General features: G+C 42.2%; 1 protein-coding gene across 3 annotated transcripts in view; it reads left to right on the forward strand.

Annotated features, from left to right (window-relative positions):
- The first annotated feature begins 1,175 nt into the window (after positions 1-1,175).
- The window catches only part of zgc:158464 (uncharacterized protein LOC791139 homolog), a 103,059-nt gene continuing 82,126 nt past the window's right edge, over positions 1,176-22,108 (forward strand). For 2 of the 3 annotated variants that reach the window (XM_040132338.1, XM_040132349.1), the window contains exons 1-2: positions 1,178-2,075; positions 18,948-19,080. In XM_040132338.1, the coding sequence (XP_039988272.1) occupies positions 1,644-2,075; positions 18,948-19,080 (565 nt within the window). In that variant the 5' untranslated portion in view covers positions 1,178-1,643. Of the gene's footprint in view, positions 2,076-18,947; positions 19,081-22,108 lie in introns of all 3 variants that reach the window. The other variant, XM_040132330.1, reaches the window with a different exon arrangement.

A 22,108-nucleotide genomic window follows, 5' to 3' on the forward strand; every position in this document is an offset into this window, starting at 1 on the left:
GTCTTTTGTTTTAAAGCTTTATGCATAATACACAAGTTAAATGTATTAACATCCCGGCCGTGGGGTGACATCACTCCTTTAAAGTGCAAGGAAATCGCACTGGTCAAATTTCTCTGTTCATACCCAAAGTGCAGGAATGGCAGGATTTCAGGACAGAAATAATAGATTTTGTTTTGATTCCTAGAGCATGGAGTTGTCTCTCCCAGGGGCCTGCCAGGGTTAAACTCTGATCTGTACACTGTGACTTGCTCAAGGCTGTGTGCATGGTGTTATTAACAAGAAATATTGCTTCATAAAAACCCACTGTGCTGCAGTCATGAGTCCTGTTAATGCAGAATGTTGCTGGAGTATGTCTCTGGGAGGGGAAATGGGATTTCTTCTCATCTGTTTTCTGATTGCAAAGGCAATTAGTGTACAGCATGTGAACCCATGACCCTCTGCGTCAAAGAGATTGAAAGACACCTTAGAGAGAAATGTTTACTTGTATTATTGCTTCGAACAATTCACCTCTTCTACTCATGGATTTATGTACTGAACTTCGCCAGAACAGTTCCCCGTGTTGATACACACTCCGGCGTCCCTCTCCGCTGCTCATTTGAAATGCAATTTGCAATTGAAACAGTCTGCAGCGGCCATCTGGACATGAGAGCGCTACGAATCAGCAAAGGACGTTTTGCCCTTGAGTCCCATTGGTGGGGAAGATGATGACATGAAGGGGTTTTAGGCACTGAGCTCTGTTACTTTTTCTAAGTGTGAATTTCTGGATATATAATGTAGAGTTTGCGTTGGAGAGGGATGGGAAATACAAGGCCAACTTTTTTTTTCTTTTTTCTTTTTTTTAAATTAATCCTTGTTCTTTAAATGTATCCCTATACTGGTATTTTATTTTAATATACCGGCCTAGGACGAGGATAATGATCTGTACATGAAGACTTAAATTAGCCTGCCCTATTGCACTGGATCACATAGTGGAGTTAGGGACCGGCAACTGGTCTCAGAAACTTTCCTTTATCCTCCCATTGTTGGCGCCACCACACCTCTGCCTAATTCCGGATTCCTGCAGACAAGACGCTCATCTGCTGGGGACTCGGCGCTTGTGGGGATTTAAAACTGGCGACGCCTTCACGCAGCGGTGACTGGTATTTACAACACCTTGCAGTCGGCGGAGTTTCAGAAATCCGGTAGGTGGCAGTGAATGTTCTCAGGTAGGGAGGGCAGGTTATTTGGTGGTGGGGGGGGGCGTGTGCTCCTCTTGCACAAGCGCTCCCATGTTGCGTAGTCTGGAAACCTGACGTGGAGAGCAGCCGAGCAGTCAGAGCTACAACAACGCATGCTAGTGTGTGTGTATGCGAGTGTGTGTGAGTGTGTGAGTGTGTGTGTGTGTGTGAGTGAGTGAGTGAGTGAGTGCGAATGACAGAGTTGCGGCAGGGCAGATCAGAAAGTGCCTGTGGCCGCTCTCTCCCCGGCTCGCGCACTCCTCTCGGGACTAACAGAGTCGCACGAGACTGGCGGCACGCTCCGAACCCGCTCGGCCGGCCGCGGGTGACCCGAGGATCCCACTTTGACGAACACGCTCGGGCTCCGCTGGCAGGAAAGGGGCAACTAAACTACATTCATTGACTTGTGAGCGATGCACTGGCAGCATGGCCAAGTGGTTCAAGGAGCACCTAGGATTCAAAACTACCAAAGCCCCCCCGCCGGCGCCTCCGAAGCCGGACTACAGACACTGCCACACCGGTGTGCCCGGTGCGCCTGGCCACCAACAAGCGAGCTCCGGGGCCACCTTCCCGAGCCCCGCTCAGCCGGACATCCTCGCCGCCTACAAACTTCAGAAGGAGCTGGACTTCGAGGACCCGTACACGCCAGGTGGAAATATTGCGTTTGGCCCGAGCTTGAACACTGTGGGGTCGCCGGATATCAAGTACGTGTCACCAAAGCACCGACTTATCAAGGTGGAGACAATCGAAAAGAGCAGCTCGGCGCCGGGCGGCGGCGTCACAGTCACCCAGGCTGTGGCTGTGGGGAGCGTGAAATCTCCCACTTCGCCTCCCTCGGACCACGACAACAAGGATAAGGTGGGTGAAGTTGAGTCCAAGCACAGAGCAGCAACTTGCTTGCCTCTTAACTTGACCATAGGCTAATTACTTAATGAATGAATGTGTATATATATTTTTAAAATTACAACCCTGAAGAAACAAAGAGCGGTTATTCCCGTTAGCCTACTTAATTCTACAAAACATTTCCCTTTAGGTCCAATATTTTCTCAAAGGTAATGAATCACAGAAATACACCCCCCCCCGTTTCTCATATGACCGGGATCGCAGTGTTTTCCTCAAACAGAACGTGGTGTGTTTTATGAAGCACTTGACCTACTCATGTGAAGCCTTACAACCGGCAGAACTTGTTATCACAACCGCACAACGGCTGTCCGCACGAGTTGCGACATCCACCTCTGTCAGATAGCTAACCTGCGCTACAGGGAGTGCTGTGGGGGGGGGCATGCCCTGTGTCGACACACATCTCAGTATCTCGGCAGATATGTCCTTCATACTGAAAACTGTGCGTCTTTTGTTCACTTTGTGACAGCTGAGGTGCAGGCAAACTCTGCTCTGCTGGGTGAAATGCGAGTGCTGTGTGTGCATCTCTATCTGCAGCGTATTCCCAAGCAACAATGTGATCCACTGTGTCTCTAATTTAGCTGTAATCTTATTATACTAGACAGATCAATTCAGTGAGTGTTCTTTTGCAGTGATGCCTGCTGCCTTGGGGGGGGAATTACTCGTGTTGAGTTTATGGATATCTAATTTGAGCTTCGCTTGGCACTGTTCTCTGAATATAACAGCTCGAACCTTGCGCCTTTGCCTTTTTTTTTCTAAATTTTTTTTTTTTTAAGGTCTTAAATTGTGGCCCCTGCGTGGTGGAGCCAGTTGGCACTCACCCGGGCAAAGTGAATGTGGAGACATACAGGCAGAATGCATGCAGGCTGTGCCTCGGAGCACGCTGTCATGTCAGGCTTCTCAAGAATTCACACACAGCGGGTTCATTTGCTGAAACCTTAGATGCTCAGTGTCAGTGAGGTTAAGGACATAATATATGATGAGTGTGATCCTGCTGAGGAATGTTTCAGTGTCTGCATAGCTCATGCACAGAGGAGAAAACATAGCCATGTGAAAATACACACTGTGCGCTACTGTTTCCTCCTCAGATCACGCCATCAGTCACAACTGTGCTCCAAAATTTTTGTGGTCATCTAGATTTCACCTTTTCGGTACTTCCTCCTGCTCTTGTGTTTTTTCTCTCGCACCTGTCTTGTGACATGTGGCGAGCTCACAGTTGGCTTTAGCTGAACACTTTCATTTATATTCCTCAGTATCTGCAACCCTTAACAAGAGTGTTGTGTGAGGGAAGACTTTTTTTTTTTTTTTTTAACCGCAGTTTTGATCACACAAAGCACAGCTGTCATCTATATTTCCCATATGACCTCAGTACGGAGATCAGGAACCAAGTGAAGCTTGTAAAACTATCTTCTGTGCTGATGTTTGTTTTCCCAAAACTGTCAGCCACTGTTTTTCAGCAGCCTTCATGAACTTTGTTTTGCAGCTTTAATATTCATACCCAACGTTATCTTTTATCAGCAAAGCAAGCAGGAAACCAGACTTTACAATTTTCAACCAGCCGCTGCAGCTGTTCAAGCCGATTAAACAGATAATAATTGTCTCTTGTTAACTGACACTTATTTGGATCTCCGTCAGTCAGGAGTACAGTTGCTCCTGCCCCTCCTCTTTGTCCATATGGCTTTAACAGACAGGCAGAGGATTGTAGGGTTTGGTTTAAATACCTCACACCTAGCAGTATGAATGATGTTATAGATGAGCTAAATCAGTACTGACAACTGGTGGGGCTTAAGCAATATGTCGAGAGAAGGGTTTAAGGCTTTTTTTGTTGTTGTCAGATGCTGAAGGTTAAATAAAAAAGAATGTAGTAGTGGAGAGGGAAGTGTGATGGAAAAAGAAAATAGTGTTTTTTTTTTTGTTTTTTTTTTGTACCTGTTGTCCCTACCATTCACACCACCAGTGGGGGTGGCTGTAAACTGGAGATATCTGGCACTGTTTTGACACCTTTTTGGAATTTGTTTCTAGCTATCTTGTACTGTATTAAAAAAGCTTCCATAGACAAACTGTCATCGCTGTATAATCTTAAATAATATTCACGACGCTTTAATTTGGCTTCGTAAAAATTTCTTAGTTTTGGCTTTTGACATTGTGCTGAGTTGAGCGCTTTAACTGCATGGCTTACTGTCAATCACCTGACACCCTCAGGAGGAAAGGAAAGCAGCAAGAATACCTCACACAAACAACAAAAAAACAAACATCGCCTTGCATTCTTTGTTGTCATATTTATTTAGTTTTTAAGGTTAAGTATTTCTGCAATGTCAAAAAATGAGAGCATGCAATCAAGTATGTCTCATTATATACATGGTTTTTAAAATAAAGGATGAATAATTTACATTTAATTACTTTTCCAGGAAGTCACCATGCTCCTCAGTAACTACACTGTGGCTTTGAAAGTGTTGCAAGGCTTTATTTTCCAAATTTTTGTGAGGATTACAGTTTAATCTGAAGCTGAGGATTTCTTTTCCAATCGTGGCTGGCCATGATAATTGTTTGTAAATCCTTGTTAGAGGGACTCTCCAGGTGAGGATTTTAAAAGTGCTGCTAATGTAGGATTGTTCAATTATATAGAAAAACTTGTTTCAATAGTCTCTGGGGGAAGGACGCACTGTTTGCACTCTCCCTTCGGGCTAGTCTTGAAAAGTTGAAAGTATGTGGACAGTATGTGTTCTTGGTTGGGAATGCTTTAAGATGGAACTGTTTCGAGTTACTTTTTCTCAGGTAGTTTTTTGTAACCAACAAAGACGTCTGGACACTGATTAAAAAGAAAAAGTGTATTTCTACACATGCATGCATATTCGTATATACATGAAGACCGTAGCGTCACAGAAACTGTGTTGTTGTTCTACTTGCACAGACTAAATGCTGACTGCTGGAGACTGAGCAAAGAGTCAAGTGTCTTAACAGCATTGCTCGGTTATATTGATGTTTTAATTACTTGACTCATGAATGCTAATTATGTCACTGCTTACCTATTACCTGAAATGCCAATAGCAGCAGCAAGTGAATTTCCCCCGCTCCATTTCTATTCACCAGTCCTCCAAGGGGGAAAAAGCAAGATAAAGAAGTTTTGATATGCAATGATATACTGTATATCTGTTCTGCAAATGAAAACGTATCTGCTACGTTTTCATAGTTTTCCTATTTAATCTCAACGTGCTTCAATTCTGTGTTGCTTTTTTTGTGCCAATCATCACCTAAGAGGTGTCAATGTATTCACAGGATTTTTGTCTTAGTTTGGAGTTGCACTTTTCACAAGGAGCTTTATTTTTATGCACATTTTTACTTGTAGTTTTGAGTTTTCAAGGCATTGCGATGTATGTTGTTTTTAATGACGCCAAGCCCTTCATGGCAGAGTGAGCTGAGCGAGATGATCAATTATCATCCTGCCTTGGAGCTAATTAAAGGCCTCATCTCCCAGCTCATCGCTCTACTCAGCACCAACCTAACTTCTCTCAAGGACACCCGAAAGTGATGACGGGCTCCACTTGGAAATGTGTAAACAAAAGCAGTAGCGCAGAGCTGACAGGCTGTGGCATCCTTGTGAAGTTCAGCCCGTCATCATCAGTATCTGTCTGTGCACCTGGGAAACTGCTGTTCCAATCCAACTTTGGCTCCATCCAACACTCGGGGTCCCTTGGACTCAGTGATCCTACGAGCCAGCTTGCATATCTATCTATAGAAGCATGCAGTTGCATGTGAAGCCCAGACAGTTGTTATCCAGCCAACAGAGGCATCTGGATCAACAGATTTACTCTGTGCTTATTTTCCAACAGCCCTTTCATGCACCTTTTTTTTTTTTTTTTGCAGGATCTGGCTAAGCAATTCAATTCATAATGGACAACCATTGTTGTCTTCACCAAGATGGTTATGATTTTGATCCTGTATGTATGTGTGTTTGTTTGATAGTAGCACGATGTCTTAAAAATAACTCGTGAGATTTGGTGGAAAGTTAGGCCTCAGGTCAAAGAAGAATTGATCGGGTTTTTGCCATGGATAGTGCCACCATAGGGCCATTTACAAAGCACTATAAGGTATTTTTGCTCATGACTCCTGAACTGAGTCCTAGAAGCAAAATCCCCTTTTCCAGCATTCCTTGGCTCAAGAAAAATCTATCAAAATATGCCCTGCCCTTTTCTGCTTGAAGAGATTTTATGCCATGTTGAAATTTTTTCACCATCCTACAGGTAAGAACTGAGGTATTTGCAATCTTGAGTCTGTCTAGTGTATTTTGTGTCCTCTAAAAAAAAAAAAAAAAAAGAGAGCTCCTGTTTCTGAGCAGAGCTGCATTTTTACCTTAAAGGGGGTTAGCCATGTTATTGTTACTAACATGTTCCCTTTCGACGAACATTATCCTTTTTTAAGAGGAATGCTTCAGGTAGGCATCAGCTGTTTGGCCTGGATGACAGCCAATGCGGCTGGGTTAGAAAATATAGAAAACTATAGTTGTCTTTTGAAAATGTATGGGATTTAAAATATGGGTGTATCACATTACAACATTAAAAATGACACCCCGTAAAAGATGTAATCTGTAACTCTTCCACAAATGCAGACCACGGCAAAGGTGTCCAGTGTCACATCTGTGAACATGTTTCATCTTGTTCTTGATATGCTGTGAAAATGTAACCAACTGCTGCGTTAATATGAATGAAGCAAAGACATTAAACATCACAGGTGTGACCCGTTTAATCTGATCAACATTTTCTCTGTAGCAGGGTATAGAGGGCATCTCCAGCCATATGAATGTGCTGTTTTACCAAACTCCAACATGCAGATCAGATTAAAATAATGGATCACATGTTCAAGATTTCAGCTTCAACAAACTCAAAATGTTAGTCAGAAGTCACATATAGCTGCCTGTCCTGGGGGTAGAGATCAAACATTGTATTTCATAGTAGAAATGATTCAAATTCAGTGAGTGTCAGTCCATACGAAGGCAGTGATCCTGCAACACAGGCTGCCATAGAATAGATGTCGGCTTCTTTCCTTTTGTCTTGTGCATACTTTTGAGTCCATTTGGATGTGTAATGATCAGATTGAACTTGAGATGGTGCGATGCAGCGTTGGAAAGAGCTATTGTCACCAGACACACCTTCCAAGATACAGTATTCCAGCATGGGTAGATAAGGCTTGTTTGACTGGCCTGCACATTACAGTGCCTGTAGTGCACGGCTGAACGTGGCTCAGCTTTATTTCCCCACAACGTGAATATCTTCGCTTGGCCTTTCACCCTGGCACTCCAGACATCGGTGCAGTTTTATAAATGGGCCCCACCGGCCTTTCATGCTTTCATCTCTGCCGGTGGCGGGAGAAATGTCAAGCACAACCGTCGGTACCACCTGGGTCTGTGAGAATGGTTTTCTTCAGGAAGCCAGAAAATGAATGAAAACATCAGAAACAATCATTTTTGTTATAGCATCAGTTTTGTTATAGCACCCCCGTTAAGAGCAGTTCTTTACCTTTTTGTGTCAGGCAGAGGCTGGTGAGGTTGGCAGCTCGCCTGACTGGATGTCAGATTGGTGCAGGATGTTTCCTTGTTGCTGTACACTTCCACAAACATGTTTATAGTGTTGAACACAATGTAATGTTTTCTTTCTCAGTTGAAAAGATTACTAAAAGAAAAAACGTCACACTTCCGAATGTTTAAATAATCCCAGTAGAATAAATACCTAAAGGGGAATATTATATAGCTGAACGAATAAGGATGCAATGCTTTAAAGTAACTTCTCTTTGGTCTGACAATGTGATACCCAGGTTGAAATAATCAACAGATTGGTGTGAAAGCTTTGTTGCGCATGTCTCTGATTTTGCAGCTATTGTTTTTCTTAATCATGTTCAGACGTGACAAATTTCTTACCATCAGCGGTGGGCAGATTGTGACTCACATCTTAAGTAAGCGGATAATCATTTTGCTAATTCAGATAAATTGTGTAAGTAACTAAGACAGTGTGTTGCTACGGCTACTCTGACTCATGAGAGTGAAGTCGAGAATGCGATATTGTTGCCATAAAATGCTAAGCATTACCGTGAGATTTCTGTTTCCAGTTATGATACACTGTTCACTTAGTTGTCAAAGAATGCCATGCATTTCCTGAACTATTTTAAGCATCTAAAGCATTTTCTCATAGTCATCCTGGCTAGTTCAAGACTACAAGATATTCAGTTTTAATTAGCTGCTGTTCAGAATACAACAAATTGTTCTTTTCATGCCAAACATATTTTACACGCACTGTTTTTCTCATGCTTTGCTGTCATTGAGAAAAGAGCATCACAATGCATTCTTGTGACCTGAACAAGAATCCTGGAAGGGCTCTTTGAAAGGAAGGAAGGAGCACAGTGCACAGTGTGCATAGTTAAGCCCCGCCTCCCCTGAAACAGGATGAAGTCATCCTGTGGCGGAGGATATGCTGGAAGCCATAATGTAATGGTTATTCAATTGAGCACCGAAAGGTTTGGCATTTTAATCAAGATATCATTTTGGTGAATCCACAAATCCTATTACATTTACATCATGGCACCGTAATCTAGCATCATTGAGTGTAATAACTAGTCATGGTTACGTTTTATATGCAACCATCACACCACATGTGCCTGAAAGTTATAGGTCTTCGAAATGATGGCCTTAAGCCATTGTTTGCTTACTTTCTTCTTCCCCTCCATCTGGGAGCCTTCTATACAGTTTAAAGAGTCCTGATGGAGTCTGTTGTGTTTGTTGCTCAATTTGCTTTTTCTAGCTTTGCACCGGAACATCAGTCACATGATTCCACCAGGTTACAATTAGCCTGCAGACTAGTGCTGCAGCTCTGGCCACTGGGGAACGGAGACACATGGCTCTGTTTTGTTTAATGACAGTGTGTGTGTAGCTGAGTCTAGAAGGAGGGAGTCCTGGTGGGCAGGCAGATCGTCACACACTGATTAAAAGGAAACAAATTGAGCCCAAAGCTTGCATGCCGTCTGAGGCACAAAGGGAGAATCTACATGAAGCGTTGGCTTTTTTTGCAATTTTTTTGTAAAATCACATGCTCTGCCCTCCAAACTATAAAACTGCAGCTGTAACCAAATAGTTATTTTTGTAGCAAAATACAGTGTACGGTAGAGGTCATAGGGAGCTGATTTGCCTTTGTATTACCTGCGTGTGAGTGCAGGCTGTTGTTTTTGTGTTACACTGCAGGAGGCAGCCAGACTTCCGTCTTGCAAACAGAGCTGCCCTGTGATCTGAGTGCCCACCAGGAAGCTGAACACTTCCATTTCTTCTTAGTGGGATTCCGGGCTTTCATTTCATGCATTCTGTGAATGAGAAATGAGTCTGCTAAATAACTCTGACTCTGTTGTAATGTTGCTCGGATCTGTGTGTCACATTTGACCGTTTTCGTTTTTTAACGGTCAGAATTAGCGGCTATTGTGGGAGGAATGTGGGGAGAGAAAGAAAGCCACTATCTGCAGTTGGAAAATAAGGAATGGCTTGGTTGCTCCAGGATTAAGGAAGTGCTCCCTTCCTGACAGGAAGTGTTTACAACTTGGTGACATTCCCTTTTTAACTTGACAAGTCTGCTCTTGCCCCTTTTGTGTAGGCTGGGTTTTCTGGCTGCTCGCTAAAATATAACCCAGGATTAATGTTTGCAGCTGTCTCGACTTGAGAAATCTAGATGTCAGAAATAGTAACAAATAGTGACGGCACATAGCATTGGCATGCTCCACTGAGGACTCTTTGTGGCAGCAGACTGGTGATTGTGCCTCACCTCCCTGAATATATCCTCTCTCGCCTTTTACTGTACTGCTCAGAGAGGTGGGAAGCCACGTAGCAACGGCAGTGTGATGGGACTCCACCCTTTGCGCTCACCCTATTGTCCGTGTAGGCAATATGCAGGGACCTCAGTGCGTCGTCACCACACAGAGGCTATCTGAGGCCACAGAGCTTCCAGCCTCAATCAGGATGTCCTCACATCAAAATCTCTAGCTTTGTTTACAGCCAGACTGTGGCTTGTTTTGCTCCATGCTCCATAAATCATTCTCCCAAAATCAAAGCCTCCATCCCAGTGGGTCTCCTCATGTTGTTTCATGAAGCCCTACTTTCCTAATTGTTCCAGTTTTTATCTTATAGATGCCATGATAAACAATAGTACTTTTGGCTTTGCAGTGTGGGATAAACATTACATGGGGAGTCAGCTGCATGTGTATGTGTGTACTTGCGGGTTTGGTAGGCAGACAACTTAAATTCAGCCAACTATACCTCATTCTTAAATTAAAAATGAATCATTGTAATTGTAACTGTAGTGATGATGGAAACTGCTTTAGCCATGTTGAGGACAAATTGCTCATTCACATGGGCAAAAGATTATTGTATTTTATAAAATTCCAACATTTCATTGTACTGAATTATTCTCGAGTGTTGTACCGCACCAGTAAATGTATGTAGCAGAAACACTGCCAATAACTCTGTCACACAGGGATGGGGGCAGAGGAAGGAAATTGGATTTGATCAAGCGTGTCGTCAAGTACGTAATCTGGAATATCTGTCGCATATTAAGAGCACCTTCACAGGGTGCAACCCACAGCCTCCTCTCTTTTCTCCACTGGATGTCTTAAGTGGCTGTGTGGAGTGTGTTTCAATGAAGGAGGTCCTTAGGGACAAGTTGGAGTGCTTTTTGTGCTTAACCGCCTTGGGTGCTCAGGAAAGATGCATTAATTCATCGGGATACAGGGGACAGCCAGAGGGAATTTATTGGAAAGTGAGGTTATACATTTATCTGCTTAAAATTATGAAACCCATAGAATTACCCAGTAGGTGATCTGTTCAAGTAGAATTTAAGCATAGAAAGGAATTGGAGAGCAGGAGGTATAGTTTTTCCCAAGTGCAGTTCAGCCTGTTTGTTTGAGGAATCTCAATGACGCTATTGTTCACACACATCTACGTAGTTTATAGCCTGTATGTAGATCATTTAGCAGCACGTGGATAATTTACGCATAATAACTCAAAGCCATACTTCTGACCTTTCACATTTTTGAAAGACCCAAAACGTTTATCTTTTTTAGGGCCTGTCAGGTAATTTTTTTTTACCATAACAAATTCTGACAGAAAGGGAATAAGTAAAGAGGTACTGCACACTTAAACACGCTTTTTGAGCTGTAAACTAAATGATCTGACTGTACTGGGATGAAAGACATTACCGCTGGTGTTAATATTGACATTTCTTTCCAAAGGTATAAAAATTGGCATTTCATGGGTTGAAAATGCCTCAACACACCATTTATTGTTTTAAGTCATCCTGAACCTTGCAAGGCCAGTGCTGACATATAGTCAGCCGTTTGGGACTTCTATATGTCATGAAATTTATTTTAAAAAAAGAATGTTAACACCCTCTAATCATAGGTGGGCAGGCCGCCTGCCCCGCCACGAGACCTTGAGTGGGCGTCTGTGAAACCATGATCATTTTCATATATATACTGATTGAGACTCATCATTTACAAGAGTTTACACTATTTTTTGCTAATCATCTGCTTAGTATATTTCAATTTTGGCACAGTGGTGCAGGCTTGTGCCCGTGACGGCTGTAGAAGCACCAACGGACTGCATTCTTCCCTTCAGACCCTCATTTGGTTTGCAGAGGTTGCGGATGGCAGCAGGTCCCTCGATAGCAACACACTGCTTGCTTTTTCGCAATCGGCATTTTTACGAGAGAGCCGTTCTAACTACATGCTTGGCTCAGAGAGCTCCAGCTTTGGGCTTTACTGGGGCTGGAACCAACAGCTCGAACCGATATGGCTCAGGACCCCCATGGTTCTCCACCACACTAATGTTTCCTCTTTAGGGGATTCCGGAGTAGTTAATTCCGTGGAACACTTTAAACGTATTAGAAGTTTCAGAGGTTAATTTTGTGGATATTACACTACTAAGGCCGTGCTAGGTAACTAAAGAAATTATGTGATGTGATTCTGTTAAAAAGCATATTGGCATCTACCGAAGGGATAAGAGAAGCAGAAGATCTGATGTTGGTGAGTCCAACTGTCTCTGGATAGAATGCTGCTAAGCTTTTATTAGCTAAAGAGATAGTCGTAGAAAATGTGATGTAAATTGTATATACAGCTGCATATGGTCTCTTGTGTTAACATGACGCTGCCATGACCATATGACAGATGATTTAATCAATTTTATCGTCAGCTGTAGTTTGGTCACCGCAGGTATTTATTTGCACTGATATAAAGACCTCCCTGGTCATTGTAAGAGATAGGTTTGATGTTAGCAGAAGATTTATAGTGAGAAAAGGAAACTACAATCACAGAAAATGACACAAGATTCTTTGTGATTGCCTCGGAGCTCATGAGTGACATTTTTTACAGACTTAATATCTGATTTGAATGAGCACTGATAATGAACTTTGGACATCTTACTTCAGCATCTATTGAGACCTAGTCTAAACCTTTTCCCATGTGTGCAAATCGTGCACACACACGTACCTGATTTGTGAGTGCATATGTGCAACCCATACTCCCAGTGGTCATGTGGGGACTATATAGATGTACGTAATGTGTTTTACATCCCTTTCCTTTATGAATTACTGATGTTTTTCCTACTGAAGTGTGGTGCGTAGTATCAGTGTCGCTGTTGCTGCATCTGGAAGCATTCTAATGCAAACCACGATCAACAGCGGGCTAAATCACTTGTGCCAAAAGACCTGGCCTCATCCTGGCTGCCGTGTGAAAGCTGCCCCACGTGGGCAAGAGTGCAGAGATCTGAAGAACCAACATTTAATGTGGTCTGAATCCGAAAGGGGTTTAGTGTAATAAATAAGTCGGCAGCCAGAAGTGAAGCTGTTCTTTGAACAGCACAGATGTCTCTATGGGAGACACGTGAAACTGATGGCTAAGCACAGTGATGTGCAAAGGCAGATGCTAAATCTAACCCTCAAAACATACACAGTAAAGAATACTTTGCACATAGAGCATAATAGTCCTGAACTTGCTAATGGTGGCTCTTATGGTTGAGAAAATTAACTTTTGACGCTGAATGGTACGAAACAATATAGAAGCATTATTTTCATAAGCCTCTGCCTGTTTTTCAACTAATTATTAGGTTATACATGTGAAGAAGTGTGGGTATGCTTTATCTCGTTAACTGTAAAGTCACAATTTGTTTTTGTTGATTCAGAAAGATAAGTAGCATGCTTGCTAACACTGAATCGCCGCTCTTGATTGATTGTCCAATCAGATTAAAAGCAAAGCAAATTAATATACCTGGAAATAAACAGAATGATTGTTTATCTCAAGTTTAGCGCTCTTCATCTGTGCATGCACTGCAGTACCTTGTGACTGATTTGTGAAAAAGTGTCTTTATAGCAAATATAACAATTTGATTAGCTACCTCTGCAGACTCCTAAGTAGGCCTTTAGAGGAGGCTCATTCCTCTTCCAGGCTCACTGAGTGCTCAAGCAGCAACCCTGTTTCTGAGGGAACATTTCAATAAAGTTTCATTAATGTCAGCTCTGTAGGGTGGGAAATGTACTGCAGTGTCCCCCTCTCCTTTATAGGCGAAACCAGTTTTCCATCTGCCTAATCTGTTTCTGGAGATATAGAACCCAATAGGGCTCAGTCTTCACAAGGGGGCTTCAATGAATTCTAACCAGATTTGCACTCGCTTCTTAGAAACACAAAAGTATCTTATTGATAGTAACTGCATTATGTCAGCAGAGAAGCATTTTTGCTCAAATAAATTGCCTTGAATGTGTGTTTTTTGCCAGCATGTTTTTTAGAAAATTGTGGCCAAGTTATCTTCAGATGACTGCACAGTGCACACAAAGCATTCATCCCGTGTTTATAGACAAAGATAAGGTGTAGGAGCTATCAGCAGAGGCAACTCAAGCAGCTACGGCTTGCTGAATTTTGCTTTCACACGAACATTGTAACATTTTTCCGTCCATGAGGACTAAACATACTTTATGCATGGCAGCTTTCATCTGTAGAAAGATAAAAAAAAAAAGTGTCCGCTCATCTTTTGTTCTTGGTCCCCTCCCTTCCACTCTTCTTTAAAATGGTGTTCTGTTCTGACAATAGTGGCATATTTACTTTTTTGTCACACTGAAGAACAAAAGAGCAATAGCAGCAAAAAAAAAAAGCCTTTTGAAATGCCTTGATGCAATTGAGCTGCTAAGCACTGAGTTGTATTAGGTTATCAGTGGCTGAAATCCCTTGTGGCATGAGACATAAATCACATATGTCAGTCCTCTTACTTTTTTCCCCTCCTCCCTCATTCTACAGCCTGCTGACTTTTATGGCAGTCGTAGCAGGGCTTCAACCTTGACTAGCCCCTGATGCATTCAATCCATCCTGGACCAGCCATGACATTAATATCATATTCCTGTCTGCACTCAATCAGCAGGAGTGAGACTAGTCTATATTTTCATCTATGAATATGTCTGAAGGTGTTTATCTGGTTGTTGCATGGTGAAATAATCAGTCTGCTGTTACACTGCATTTGCTTCTGGTTGTTTAGGGTTCTAAAATCCCAACACTGAACATGTAACTTGCTCAAAATGCAGACAAAAGAGAAATGCAACAGCCTATTTTCTAATTATTATAACCAAATTTCCATCCATGTGCTCAAATTTCAACTAATGCATTTTTTTTTTTTTTTGAGATTTTGATTCCTTTGCTCTTAATTATCTGATAAGCCACCCAAACACATTCTCTGTCCATTAAGAGTGCAAGGGAAAATTGTAGCCTGTATTTTCTCTCTTCTAATAGAAGACCGGAGCCTAATCGAATTGGAATCCTAGAAGCTCAAGCACTGTCAAACAGTGAGCAAAAGTGGCTGGTGCCTGTTATAGTCTCCCTCCTTTGTTAATGTTCGCCCTCTGTTCCCACTGATTTGAAGTCAGCTTCTTTGCCTGAGAGCCGCAGAGCATTACAAGAAGTCTGTTGCTCTCTCTGTTGTGAGCTGCCAGACCTTTGGCAGGTGTAAGACATGGCCAACCTGGGATCTGAGCTGTGGAATGAAAGTAATTGAGTGAGTTCTCTCTCTATGCCACAGACCAGTAAAGGACCCAACTACCACGGGGGACATTGCCTAAGCCTTTGAGTTGGCTTTGTGAGATTCATATAGGCTTACATCACAGCTTAGCAAAGGCCTGATATATTGAGGGACTACAGCCTTGTGCTGAGTGGGGAATTTTACTTTCATGACAAGTGTGGCTTGGCTGCAGTCCTGACACACCCTGGCATGCCACAAGGCAGATGGTGTGTCACCAGGCGACGCCACCGCTCTCTAGCACCCCTCTCCTCACAACCCCATGCTCTTCCTGCTGTCAGATAGTCATTAGTGCAGTGGGACAGGAAGCCCACATTGGAACAATTTGGAAATATTAACCACATCCTCCACCCAAACATGAGTGATGGCGCCTTTATAGAGGCAGTTTGCTGATCTATCTAGTTGATGGTTTAAATCCCCAGATGTCCTGGAAGGATCTGTGTAGGCAAAAATTAAGAAAATTGTTGCCTGCCAAGGGGTGATAAAAGAATACTGTAGATGTACACATTACTGGTTTGTAAAGGTATGAATGTGACACCCGGGCAGAGCTGAGAATGACCATGGTGCTCAGAAAATTTGCCTCATAATTCAAAATGAAAGTGAAATAGCAAGAGGCAACTTAATTCTATCACGACCAACTTCTTTTTGTTTCATTTTTAATGGTAGACACGATGGAAACTGGTTTATCCTCATTTTAAATTTGCTTTTGATGGGACAAGAAAAGTTGACTGTCTTTGCTGACTGGAATAAGAACATGAGCCAGGTGCTGAAAAGAGCATACTGCCCAATTCAGAGCTAAATGTACACATGATTGTAAAATGTGAATCTTTTTTTGTAGTGTAAGCTGTTTGATGACAAGCCTTTGCAACCTTGTTTCAGTATATATGGACACAGGGGCCATAATTAAGATGTTCAAAGTGTTAATAGCTGTGGATGTATTCCTTAAATCAGGCTGACAGAGTTTTAATTGAGAAGTCTTGATTGTTGATACTGTCTAATGTGTTATAATTCCATCTTATGTCTTAAAACAGAAGATTTTAGTGACATTATGTAAAAGGGATATGTAGAAGCTTGCTCAGACTTTGCAGAAAGTATTTTAGTAGGGTAGAAAAACCAAGAACCACTTCTGACTGATTGCAGGATCCTGTTATGCTTTCAGAGTACCAGCATGCCTTTGGTTGAGCCTGATTTTGATTGTTTGGGTAGATAAAAATGGTAGTGTAGCAGATATATTTAAATAACAAGCTTACAAGTGAAGTGTTTTACCTTCTTTGCCCTTGTGGGCCAATGGAAGTATTTTGTTTGAGTCTTAAATCCAATCATTAGTTTTAATCCGTGATTGCATTTAATCCCTAGACATCATTCTGTCCGATGCTATCAGAACTTTTCATCACATATCCTGCCCTTTATTTGTCCTGCAGTATGTCAACAGGAAAGGCAAAAGATGATGTCATGTGTTTGGAGTGGCTCCACACATAACTCAATAAGTGATTGCCATCATTTCCTGAAACATGCCCAAACATCCTATGGCTAATGATGTAGGTGCATGAAGTGGTAAGGTGGGAAAAGTTTAAGGTGGTAGCCCTGCTAAAACCTCACTGTGAGCAAAGATATAAACTATTTATGTCATCTAAAGCTGCTGAAGAGAATGTAAGATACAGCAGTTGAAGTGTTTTATCACATTTGTGGGCTTTGGTCTCAAACCTCGAGCCACTCTCTTACAGTATGTGGACCACAGTCAGATGTGCACTGGCCTTCATCCCTCCCATTTAGGTGATTCATGTGTTTGTTTTAGTGAGGGTTACTTATTCTTAGATTTTGGCTGTGTTTGCAGTGACTGTATCTGAGGTGGGTTTGGCTCATAACGCTATGATTACTGATGGCTGCGTTTCCATGCAACAAGGTGTGAGATGGTAATGACACTGTGGCTGTGATGCATAATTTGCAAAGAGTTTTGGGATCTCTGGGGCTGCAAAGACATTGCTTATCAGAATGACTGAATTTTAATTGAACTTGTGATTGAAATATGTATATTGTTTTTGTGGCACAAAAACAAACCAGGACAATGTTTGTATTGCCCCCCCCCCCACACACACACACACACTTAAATTCACAGAAGCAAAACATTTGAGGAACCCATAATTATACTGTGGCAGAAAAAAAGTCTAGTTATTTTCCCCAAAACAGATGGAGAGAGAATATTGAAGAGGGCAGATTTAACACAGTGGCTGCTATGAAACATGTCCATGTTACTTACTTCCATTGCTATTGTTGCCTAATCCATATATAGTGCAGGTGATCTGTGCAGAAATATACCTGCCAGCATTTCTCAATCCCTTAGCAGCTTACAAATTGTCCCTAGTGAGCTTTTTAGCATTTAACACTTGGCAATTTTTCAAGACTTTTTTTTTTTTTAGTTTATGATTGTGTTAAATGAAACTTGACCTTGATCGGTACTGTAAAATTGTCGGTGCTTTCCCAGTTGAAGAGAAATCCCAGCGTTTGAAGGGTTTATACATTCTGCTTGCTTCCCTGAGGCTTGGCAGGTGTGTGTGTGTGTGTGTGTGTGTGTGTGTGTGTGTGTGTGTGTGTGTGTGTGTGTGTGTGTGTGTGTGTGTGTGTGTGTGGCACTCTCAAGGGTGGCCTGCATACTTGCTTCTGGGAAGTATGCTCTCTTTGTGGCATAGATGGACAGTGGTTGTTCTCAGGAAAGGTGGCTAGGTGGAGGAACAGCATGGTGGCCATGAGGCTCGGTCCACCTCCAGTCTGCCCCACCCGGCCCCATCCACCAGATGAGTGATGAGCTTGTTTATAATAGGACCAAATCCCTTCCTGTTACACATGACTCATAGGGTGTAGTGCCAGTCATGTACGTATTTACATACTTACTTAGGTGTATGCATAAGCGTTTCCTTATTTGTGCATTGGTTTTACCCTTAAAAAGTATTTGCTAAGATATTTCCGAGTTACAGAAAATCCAGTGCCCTCCTCCTCTGCCCACTGATTGGCAGGACTAGACTGTCAGGAGCCTCAACAGAGAAAAAGTAAATTTTCTAACAGCTGGTCCAAACCCATGAACTCACACCCCCTCGTCAGATCCAATGTCCAAGAGGACAGATGGCTCAGATAGGAGTTTATTTTCTTTCAAGGGGAAGATCTTTACTTTTTCAAGTAAAGATCTTTTTTCAAACATTTCAAGGCAACAAATACCCCCCCAAAGAACTATAGACACAGACTGTTGCTGCTCTCCCTAAAGGTTTCAGCTGTATTTCTGGGTCTCAGGACGTCCACCTAATTGCCATCCACTGCACAAAATGCTCAGCGAAAGAGCAAGACTGCAATTAGCTGTGGCTCACTGCCAGCTCGGCATAAATCTGCCAAATTGTTTCTCTTAAGAAAGTTGAGCAGTTGTGGTCGTCTTTCCTCTACTTTTGAAATGAAGGCCTGTCACTGGGCTATCATATAATTAGGCAAACCAGCAGTAGCAGTGAGCGTGCTGTAGGGCTAAAAGCTGAGGAATCGTGGTTGTGTGCTGAGGTGGGGTGTTCTTTATGTATTGCCTGCCTTTGAGGATATCACTTGGTCCTGTCCAAGGCCACAGCAATATCTGTCATGCAACTCTCCTGACACCTACCCACGTTTTGGTGTTAAACAGAGCAGCAAAATGAATTCCCCTCTGGCTATTTGCCTTTTTCTTTTTTTTTTTTTTTTTTACCCTCCCAACATCTCACCTTTCCCTTTTTTTCCTCCTGCAGCTCATTATCCTTGAAGACTATGCGGACCCGTTCGATGCTGAGCAGGCTGGTGGCACACAGACCACCACGGAAAAAGTTACAACTGAGAATGATGGCTACATGGAGCCATATGAGGCCCAGAAGATGATGGCAGGTAGATCGAGACTTTCAATCCCCTCTTTGGTTCCTTAGTTTGCTCTTTTTTGTTTCACCGAGCTACCTCTCTCTGCCTTCACACGTTCAGTAATTGCAGGTTAAGTAATAAGTATGGGATTTGTGCCTTTGCTATGACTTCATATTGTATGTCTTGTATGTCTTGTATGTCTGGAGTGTTAATTAATATGCAATGTGATTTGGCCCTATGTTTCCAAGCTGGGAATTAATGAAGAGGCTAAGAATGCCACAATGTCAATTTACATGAGGGGTGCAGCAGAGCAGAAATGACCTGTGTGTCATGAAAGATGTCAAAACATTTTTCAAACGCAGCGACTTTGCCCCTAGAAGTCATACAAGCCTACTGATTTAAAAACACAGTCCAAAAGTATAAGTACAATAAAGGACAGGTGCTTTTTAAATGTTTATTCCGTTAAACTGTGTGCATGTGGAGATAGCCACTTGCTGGGATTTCCAGGAAAGCAGTTTTATTTATTTATTTATTTTTTGGACCCAACAATAGCTGTGCGCTTACATAAGAATTCAACCGAACCACATTCTCCACACAGCTTTGTCAGAGTACACATTCACTCTGTGCCTAAATGAGCACAGCAATGACAAAGAACAAAGAATGTGCAGAGGGGGAAGAGAAATTATGAAAAATGTGGAGGAAAACAAAACATGTGGCAGCTGTTTTCCTCTCCTACACAGAAGAAAAAAGTTTTAAAAAATGTTTGTATGAATGTCAGACCTCAAATGGACTACAAGATATCACTATTTAGGCCTTGATATACTGACATAGTCATCATCTACCATATAACAGTACCTCTTACACTCCTGAAGATGCAGTGCATTCTCTTTTTTCACATTTTGCTATGTTGCAGTCTTATGTTAAAATCTTTTAAATTCAGTTCTTCCCCTTATCAATCTACTCTCAATAACCCATAATGACAGAGCAAAAACAGAATTTTAGAAATTTTTTGCAAAATTCATCAAAAAGGAAAACCTGAAATATCACATTGACAGAAGTACTGAGACCCTTTACTCAGTACTTAGTTGAAGCACCTTTGGCAGCAAGTACAGCCTCGTGTCTTCATGGGTATGACACGACAAGCTTTGCGCACCTGGATTTGGGGATTTTCAGCCAGTCTTCTCTGCAGATCCTCTCGAGCTCTGTCAGGCTGGAAGGGGACCGTCGGTGGACAGCCATTTGCAGGTCTCTCCGGAGATGTTCGGTTGGGTTCAAATCAGGGCTCTGGCTTCGCCCCTCAAGGACATTCACAGAGTTGTCCCTGAGCAACTCATGCATTGTCTGGGCTGTGTGCTTAGGTTCATTGTCCTGTTGGAGGATCCTGAGCGCACTGTACCACGTCTTCATTGAGGATACCTCTGTACTTTGCTCCGTTCAGTTTTCCCTCAACATAAAAAAATGTGAAAAAATAAAGGGATCTGAATACTTTGTGAATGCACAGTACTGTAATCTTATAAACACAAATACACACATTCGCACCCATTGCTCCCACAGACACAGGACATGACTGTCTCTATCCCTCCTCAGCACTTTCCTTTTAATGGGCTTCCAGACAATCTCTTGTTTTCATTTGTCTTACTGGTTTGACTTATGGCCCAGTCACTGCCTCAGCTGAGTACAAAATCTGATGATTTATTGGCTCTTTCAGGTGGAGGAAGCTGCAAAGAAAAAACATCTGAACAAGACTTTTGCAGTATCACTTGAATCTTGAACTCAACCCAGTTTTCGGTGCTTTTTAACTTTAGCTCGAGACAGGTCTGCATTGGGGTGTATTGATAAACCAAACTATGCTGGCAGCAACTGTTCATTTGATCTGATGAAGTCTGTATCTTTTTTTTGTTTTTTTTGTTTCTGCCTGCTCTTTTCTTTGAATCTTGAGGTAGTGTTGTTTTGAGGCTCCTTGCTTTTATTCAGCATATCTATTGATTACCAGTTCTTGTTTATTTCTGCTGTTTTGACTGAGCTGGCAGGGCGTTGTTTTAAGTAGAGCTGTTGGTGGATTTCTTAAGCTCTGCTGACATCCTTTAATGTTCCCTGATGATGGATGGGTGGTTTCGCAAGCATTAAGTAATCGACTTAATTCAAACATATGGATGCACAGTTGTGAATTCTACTTTTTTTGAGGAGGGGAAAATTGATAATATTTGATACTTGCACCTGAAAAACAGGGTGATTATGTGGTTGTCTACAGGATAATTCCATTAAATGTGTGAAAAAATTAACTCACAGCCCATATTTATGCCATATGGATTAGAATGAAATCTTTATCAGGATTATAGCCTTCATAATCCAGTATTGATTAAATGTATTTGTGTAACACTAGGTTTTTTATATAAATAAATATAATAAATTAATGGTTTGTCAAAAATTTGAATGTGTGATCATGAGTTACTGAACCAAATTAGTAGTATGATACTGATTTTATTTAAACATTTATGTATCTAGAGTAGACACACTGAGCATAAATGCTGTTTTTCAGCAATACCTTGCTCCAAATTCCCACTTGGATGCTGCCGAGGTCAGCCCCACTTGTGCAGTTGTGGGTTAAATGCTTTGCTCCAGGGTACCTCAACGATGTAATGAGGGTCAGGTGCTGCTCTTTTGCTTTCTCTCACTGTGCAAGGCTGGACTCGTCCAGAGTAATCGCTGAGTCTCTCATTCTGACAATGTGTTGGTCAGGCAGAACTGCATGCTCAGAATTTAGCTGGCAAAAAAAGGAGAGAGGAACTGTTGCATGGGCTGCTGCTCTGTAGCAAAGAAGGAGCCTCACTACTGTTGAAGCTAGAGGCTTGCTTTTCCCTCTCTGTCACATTCTGTGACTATTGCTCACATCTCTTTTCTCGTTCACTCTCGAGGCAACATATTTTCTTTACTCAATGACGACCTGCACTGTTAACAATACTTGGGTTTTCTTCAGCTCTCAGACTGTTGGCTGTGGATAGAGCCAGTGTTCTAACAGCCTCCTCTCTTCTCAGCTCTTGCTTCCATAGATGGTTGC

Source organism: Xiphias gladius, chromosome 1, assembly GCF_016859285.1.
Source record: "Xiphias gladius isolate SHS-SW01 ecotype Sanya breed wild chromosome 1, ASM1685928v1, whole genome shotgun sequence".
NCBI lineage: Eukaryota > Metazoa > Chordata > Actinopteri > Istiophoriformes > Xiphiidae > Xiphias > Xiphias gladius.